At 38.3% G+C, this 7,729-nt stretch overlaps 1 protein-coding gene across 1 annotated transcript; it reads left to right on the forward strand.

Annotated features, from left to right (window-relative positions):
* On the forward strand, positions 1 to 4,698 carry rabac1 (Rab acceptor 1 (prenylated)). The gene is made up of 6 exons (XM_084727193.1): positions 1 to 104; positions 1,362 to 1,497; positions 1,750 to 1,962; positions 2,212 to 2,309; positions 3,325 to 3,426; positions 3,746 to 4,698. Exons 2-6 carry the CDS (start codon positions 1,376 to 1,378, stop codon positions 3,832 to 3,834), a joined length of 624 nt encoding a protein of 207 aa, XP_084583319.1. The 5' UTR covers positions 1 to 104; positions 1,362 to 1,375; the 3' UTR covers positions 3,835 to 4,698.
* The last annotated feature ends 3,031 nt before the right edge of the window (positions 4,699 to 7,729 follow it).

Raw genomic sequence — 7,729 nt, forward strand, 5'->3', positions numbered from 1 at the left:
CGGTGTTTTGCACCTACACAGCAGGAAGTTAAATATCATCCACATCACATCCGTGAAACATCACAGCAACAAAAGGTCTGAGGCTGTCCCACCAAACTTCAGCTGTAAGTAGAACTGATTTAACGATTACAGATTTGACACTACAAACATATTGGGTCTGTTTTGTGTTTGTTTGTCACGTCCATACATCGGTGTTGATGTGAAAATGATCTGTCTGTCTGGATCTGTAGTTGGCATGAACGTTAGCAAAGAAGCTAGCATAGCTGTTAGCAGTGACAATCTTTTGAACAACCAGCAAAGTTGTCTTTCCTGCACATTATTTTTTTTTTTATTTGACTGTACAGAATTTACTAACGCCATCTAAAATGCCTCTTAAATTAATACTTGATCGCAGAAATGTGTGTTTGCGTTCAACAGTTTCTTGTATATCGTGTGTATTGTGCGATGTGGCAGTGACCAAGCCCTTTATTGACTAAAATTTTCCACTAAGGCAAAGCTACACCCTGTATGTATGAGAAGTGCACACGTCAAACTGTTGTTATGAACACAATAGTTTTGAACTATTTATACTTGCTTTTTGATTTAACTTTTCTTGTGAAATGTTGTGGCATTTCTTTAATTTGACACTTGAAACTGCAGTTCGACCGAACAGTCCTTCATAATACAATTTTACAACAAGGCGACGCTTATGAATGATTTCTAAATGGTTTAGAATTAGATTAATTAGGTTGTAAACACTTTATAAATTATTAAGAAGGTGTTACAACACATTAGATTTAAAAGGGCAACCGTGACCTGTTGCTCTGCAAAGAGTGAGTTATTCTTGTCTCTTCATCTGATATTTGTTAATAAATTACCAGCATTTTAACAGAACCGGCATGTCTTTGACATATAAAATTACCAAATTCACACACTAAAGTTTTGCTAACATTGATTACCATGACATTTTTTGCATGTACTGTTTTAACCTTAACAATAAGACTCACTTTTGCAGTTATAAATATTATTAACTCATTAGTAAGATCAATTATTCGTCAGCAGCAACTGGAACTTGTCACATAGTGAGCCCACATCGATGTATGGAAACTGTTATAACCTGTTTAATTGTTTATTAATGATTTATAAAGTGTTTACAATCTAATTGGCACGATTAAAAAACATTTGTAAGAATAGTCTTATTGTAAAGTGGTACCACATTCATAATTAATTACTGCATTGATACAGATTTCAGTTAACTGATGGAGGAGTTAGTCTATTATTTCATTTCTAAAGTTACAAAAATAAATAGCTAGGAAAGAAAATGATGTCAGCAATGAAATGGTATTAATTTTTATGTTTGTGCTATTATTATTTCCTTGCAGCAAACAGTCTGTAGATGCCATCTGGAGCTCCAAAGGGGGAGAACTGCCTTGTAGACATGGACAGCAAGGCTGGAGATCTGTTCAGTGCTGAGGATGCTCATCCAACTGGCACAGGTGGAGCTGGAATCCTGGCAAAGTAAGGGCCTATTTTGAGTGTCATGTGTACCAAATTCATCACACAATAGTCATGATAATTTTATTATTGAGAGGATTTAAGATGTCATGTTGCTCAAATGTCCTCCCTTCTACCCTGTGGAAATATACTGAAGTATTTTCTTTATTAGTCTGCAGTGCAGACACATGATAGATACTGATATGCAGTCATACAGATAACAACAACAAAGCAATTAGTGTCTTCAATTCTTAATATCTTGGTCTTATTTCACAGGCTCGGGCTCCCCAAAGGCTTCTCAGCTACCATGGCTAAAGAGTGGATCGACAGGCGTCGGGTGTCCATTCGACCTTGGTCCAGCTTCGTGGACCAACGCAAGTTTTCAAAACCCCGAAACTTCGGAGAGATGTGTCAGAGGGTGGTGAAAAATGTGGAGATTTACAACAGCAACTATACCTTCATCTTCCTGGGTCTCATCCTGTACTGCATGTAAGGCCAACAAGAGGAAACCATTTGTGTTGGTTTATCAGCTGGAATATTTCCTGTTCCTGCTGCTCAGCTCAGCCTGTACACAAATCACATGACAGTTTTCTTCGAGGGTTTTGGTCACTTCGTATATTAGAAAAGACAAACGGAACAATTTCTATTAGATTTATGAGATTTGGTTCAAAAGTAAAATACAAAATAATTTGAGCTTTACGCCAAGACTTAAAACCTGTTGATGTTTGTTCTCCTCAGTATCAGCTCTCCTATGCTACTGATTGCCTTGGCTGTGTTCGCTGGTGCCTTCTACATAATTCACCTCAAGTCCCTGGAGTCCAAACTGGTCATCCTCGGTGAGTTGTCCTTTGTTCCTGCTAAATAGTGAATTCATAAATCACTGGGCACATTGGAACCATATTCTGACTAATATGAACCTTTGTGTTTGTCTGCTAACATAAATAAAACCTAGTAAGATTAGTTTGTTCAAATATTTGAAGAACAGGAATATATATGCTCAATTTTGTGAAATATTAACAACATCTTTAGGTTGTTTTTTTTTTTTAGCTATGTGTGAATTTAAATAATTAATTGTTGGAAGTTACCTCTCTGTGACTTTTGGCACAGAAGAAACAAGCAAGTTTATTCAAGAATAGATTAAATGCATGTCTGTATCCAGTACAGATGGCTAGATACCAGGTATTCATGTCCGATGGTGCAATCTGATGCCATGTCTTTTTCCGACTCTGAAACAACTAAGCTGTAAATGATAATCTGTAAGAACGCACTTTGCGTAACGCAGCCATTTAAAAAACTATCACGCCCAAACTGTGATACAAATACTTTACTCCCATTAAGGATGAAACACAAAGCCCACAACGTGACTCAGTTATGCAACGCTGCTTCTTCATGTTCACACACAGAACTTTTAGCAGTGTTTTTGAATGGACAGACTCAGCAAACATCCTGAATAAAATTTAAATAAGTTGCATAAATGCATAAATTGAGCTTGTCCATTTTGCTTTTTTCTCCCCTGATCTTAACAGTGATACTGACAGGCATCACTCAGGTTTTAGCTACTGTTCATATGATACGTGTTGCTCATCTGTGTTACCTGTGATGTATCACTTTGCAGCGTGTCGCTCAAAGATTAGTTAAGCATTTCTGAGATAGTTTAGGCTGATGGATCATGTCAAATTATAGTTTGTTTGCTTGTTTGTTTTCCCCAATATCTGATCTACATCCCTTGCATCTGATATAAAAAAAAATGTGTATTTATTACTAATAAACCAGACTGGCAAGAGGCAGAAGAAAAATATGTGGCTTTTTTTTTTTGTGTTGTTAAATCTGTTTAAATTTCTTGCCAACTAGGCAAGGAGCTGACTGTCCCTCATCAGATGAGTCTGGCTGGAGCTGTTTCTCTTCCTGTGTTCTGGTTGGCCGGAGCTGGAGCTGCAGTCTTTTGGGTTCTGGGTAAGCCAAAACATATTAGTTGTTGTTGTTGTTGTTTGTTATTATTTTGGGATGCAGGGATATTTGTATCAATGCTCATTTGGAAACTGTAGCTTCTTTAAATAGTTTTTATGTATTGAAGCATAGTCTGCTGCTACATTGAATAAATAGTCTCGGGTAAGAGTGTCTGCTAAATTACTTTAAACAGATTTTTCAGATTATTTATTTATTTTATTATTTACGGACAGTTGGTGTATTAGCTACAGTGGAGGAAACCCTCTTCATTCTCATTGTGTTTGTATTCACGCTCCTCTTCTCCGTTTTTCGCGTCTCCTCTCAGGAGCAACGCTGTTCGTGATTGGCTCTCATGCTGCGTTCCGTGAGCTGGAGGGGTCCGACATGGAAGAGCTGCTCATGGAGCCCGTGTGAGGAGCTGTTTGACGATCAGCCGTCATTATAACTGTGTGAGCCCGGAGGAAAACCTGCTCCCAGATCCGTTCCTTCTTAGCTACACGTGCGTCCTGTATTCCCTGTATCTTACCTATGCCAGTGTACCCAGAATGCACCTTGTCTTGCCTCTAATGTAATCGTTGTTACAAACTGTGTTGCCTTTTCAAACTCATTCATATACGTAACTTGTCAGATGCACAAATAATTAATTTATAAATGAGTATTTAAGCACATTATCATACATTTTATATGCCTTTCTCTTTATATTTTATACTGGATGCCTCCGGTTTGTGTCAAATAGCCTCTGGCTCCTTGTAACATCAGTCATACAGTAGGGGTGTCATAGTTTCAATATCACGTCAATCGAAATGAGCTCTCAGTTTCAATTATTGAAATCAAAAGCAGAATTGGCGACGCAGCATAGCTTACCAGCAGTGATATCACGCTTGATGCCATAGAGACTCTTTTTTTAAGAAGAATTTGGAAATGTAAATGACCGTCCTCAGGTCATAAAACAAATCATCTGTTGATCTTTACAAGTCAAGAGTCGATAGTCTGATAGTGACACAGCTGTCTGTGCAAAAAAAAAGTTAAATCGAAGAACTGAATCGAATCGGTGCCTTAAAATTGAAAGTCAAATTGAATCGTGGGTTTGGAGAATCGTGACACCCCTGTTATATAGTGACATATCTTTCGACTTATTAATCTTTTAGGACTATCTGTGCTCTACTCTTTACTGTACACTCCTTTATCCAAACCATCTGAAAAGATTGTCATATGTAAAGATGATGTATATACAGTAAATCCAGTGTTTGCTATTCTAAACTGCTATAAAATGATTTATTTTCCAAAGGAAAAGTGCTATTTAAAGCTTTAAAAATAATCATGCACAATTATTCAAGAGAATACAAACAGCTTTTTCTGATAGGGGACTTAACATAGATATGCTGATGAGAATAAATCTTAAAAGGTCAGTACGTAGTCACGGTGTTTTTGTTTCTGAGATAATGTGGTACTTGTCTGTGCTGACTGTCTGCACGCGTATTTATCAGCTCTTCTGACGACAAACAGATTCGAAGGTCACTCTGTAATCCTGGTATACTTCTTTGTTGAAATTCATTCTTCATTTGTTTACATTTTGATGTAACTTGGGTGTTTTTGTATTTAAACTACATTTCGGAAGTGCAATAAACTCCTGATGTGACGATAACTTGTCACCGGTATCTTCGTTCATATTTAATGAATTCACACAGTTTGTTTTATTCAGGGGAAACGTCAGTTGACTCCTCTGTGTGCACCAGTGACGGGAGCTGTGATGAACTCAGTGGCCTTCAGTACTTAGTCTGAACACTTTCTCATTATTCTGGTCTGGTCTGAACACACAGTGGAACAGGACAGTTCCGACTCTTGTGGCTCCTCTTCTCTGTCTCTTGTACACCGAACACTGCAGCACTCGGCAACCCCCCTCTTGTCCCCCGCATGGTCCCCCTCTTGTCCCCCTTTTTCACGTGACCCCTGTGACCTGTGCTCTGTGACAGCACTGCGAGAGGACCCCGTGCTCAGGTTGCCATGGCGATGACCTTGGAGGGCCCCAGTCAGACACACACACACACACATACACACACCCGTCCACAGACACACTCGCTTACACACTGCGGCAAAGGCGAGCGATCGATATTCTATTATACGGAGGGTGGCGAGGGTGGAGGAGGGGGTGGGGTGGTGGAGAGGAGAGTCGCACTGCAGTGAGCCCACTGCAGAGACACAGGGGAAATTAGAGAGAGGGTGAGAGCGTGTGAGTGTGTTTGTCAGGGAGAGTGACAGAAAGTGGGTGCGCGTGTGTGTGTATGCATGAGCGAGAGACATTTGTCATTGGACAGCAGCGCCAGAAAGTTTCTGCGTGTGTCTCACTCGGAGGGACGTGTCCTAAATTCACACAGGATGTGGCAAAGTGACCTCTCACACCGCCCAGTCCTTATCTCTAACATTATAGAGCTGTATATTGTGTTTAATTTATTTGATTTGTGAAGTATGGGTGCAATAAGAGGTTCATTTAAAATAGATGACCCCTGTGGCACAGAGAGCCAGCAAAAGATATACTGCCTTTCTGTATTTGCAGGAACGTAACCTTCTGGAAATAATAACTTATTAATCACAAAAGTTGCTGTTCCTTCCTGAACATATTATTCATGAACTATTTCCAAATTCTTAAAGTGTGGAAAGATGGATTTTGGGAAATAGCGGGGCGCTCTCCTGCTGACAGTGATTCTGACCCTGAAGCTCATCAATGCTGGTGTCAGACAGGCTGACACATTTACACAGCGGTTTGGTGCATTACCTTGGGCTGCTGCCAGCTCGTCCTCCTCCCGTGGCAGTTTAACATTATGCAGTTTGCAAGTTGAAGTGCATGTAAAGTCACAACACTAGGTGGCATCCCATCCTCATGTTTCTCCCTCCTCATTTTTTGATGTGTTGTACACTTACGACTGAAATCAGCAAATTAGCAGCACGTGTTAAAGTATTTTATCAGCCTGCATCAATTCAGATGTGATGAAATAATGTCAAATTGTTGTAAATATCATATTTGAATATTTCTGTTGTAAATTGAGTCTTCTACATAGATGAGTGCAGTAAACAAAAAGACCTTTCTTGATGTGAAACAGTAAGGTAACACAGGTGTTAGCAATGATACTAATTAAGGCCCTGTTCTATTTAGTGTTGCAGAGCCTCTCCAGCGAGCCAACATCCACAGTAACAGCACCATGACTCTGTTTGACCTGAATAAAACACAGTCTTCATTAGTATCACTGGTAACACCTGTGTTTACTATGTCAAAAAGGCTGCTGTGAAAATCGGTCTGTTCATGAGGGAAGCTATCCCATATGCATGGAATTTATTTCAGATTGACTGTAATAAATGGCATTAAAGTCCTTTTTCCTAATATGCAACCTTGATGAGCGATGCAAAGGGGGACCATTTTTTTAAAGAGAGCAGTGGAGAAAGAAGAAAGAAGGAAGGGAAAAAAGACTGGGTTGCACCAACAAAGATTTATTTAATCTAAGATTAGTTCTAATCAGAGCTGAACAAAAATAGGTTTAAAATGAGCAAATCCTGATTTAATTTAATTAGATTTAATTAGCAGAGCTCTGTTGCATAATTAAAAACTAATCTTAGTTTAGAACATCCACGTTTAGTGAATTAAACCTAAATTAAACAGTTTGATCAATGTGCAGAAGTTTGATTAACCAAAAGTAAAACAAATGAATAAATAAAAAATAAATCTGATTGCTGTTAGGACTTAGTAAGTATAAAATAGGGGGGGAAAAGTTTTGGCTGTTCTGTATTTCTTAACAAAACATTACTTTGTTTGTAATGAAAGCTAGCTAAAAATTAAAACAAACAAACAGACAAAATGCTTTACGATAAACAAAAAACAATTGTTTGCTAACTATCTAAAAAGTTTTTAAAAAACTTTGTTTGCTAGCTAGCCAAAAAGTTAGTTAGCTTAGTTAAACTACTCATGATGACTCAGCAGACAAGCTCTAATTTCTCCTTTGGGAAAAGTTTGTTGGCTGAATTATCAGCTGGTGTGAAAGAAATAAAAGAAGAATCACAAAACTGTTGAGTTGAGTTTGTCTCTTAACTTGCTTGCAGGATCTTGAGTATTTTACTCAATCTATATTTAAAAAAATCAGCCATTTTAAAAGTTTAAAGTTTTGTTGCAGCAGAAACAAATTGAATCCTGGTTTACAGTAAAAGCTAAACTAAGGTTTAAAGAGAGGTTTCTTAATTTTAAGTGCAACATGATTTAAAGTCACACCATGATTTCATCAGGTTTTAAAATAAATTCTTGTTGGTGCAGCCCAGCCCAAGA

Source organism: Lutjanus erythropterus, chromosome 9 (assembly GCF_056507025.1).
Source record: "Lutjanus erythropterus isolate fLutEry1 chromosome 9, fLutEry1.hap2, whole genome shotgun sequence".
Lineage (NCBI taxonomy): Eukaryota > Metazoa > Chordata > Actinopteri > Lutjaniformes > Lutjanidae > Lutjanus > Lutjanus erythropterus.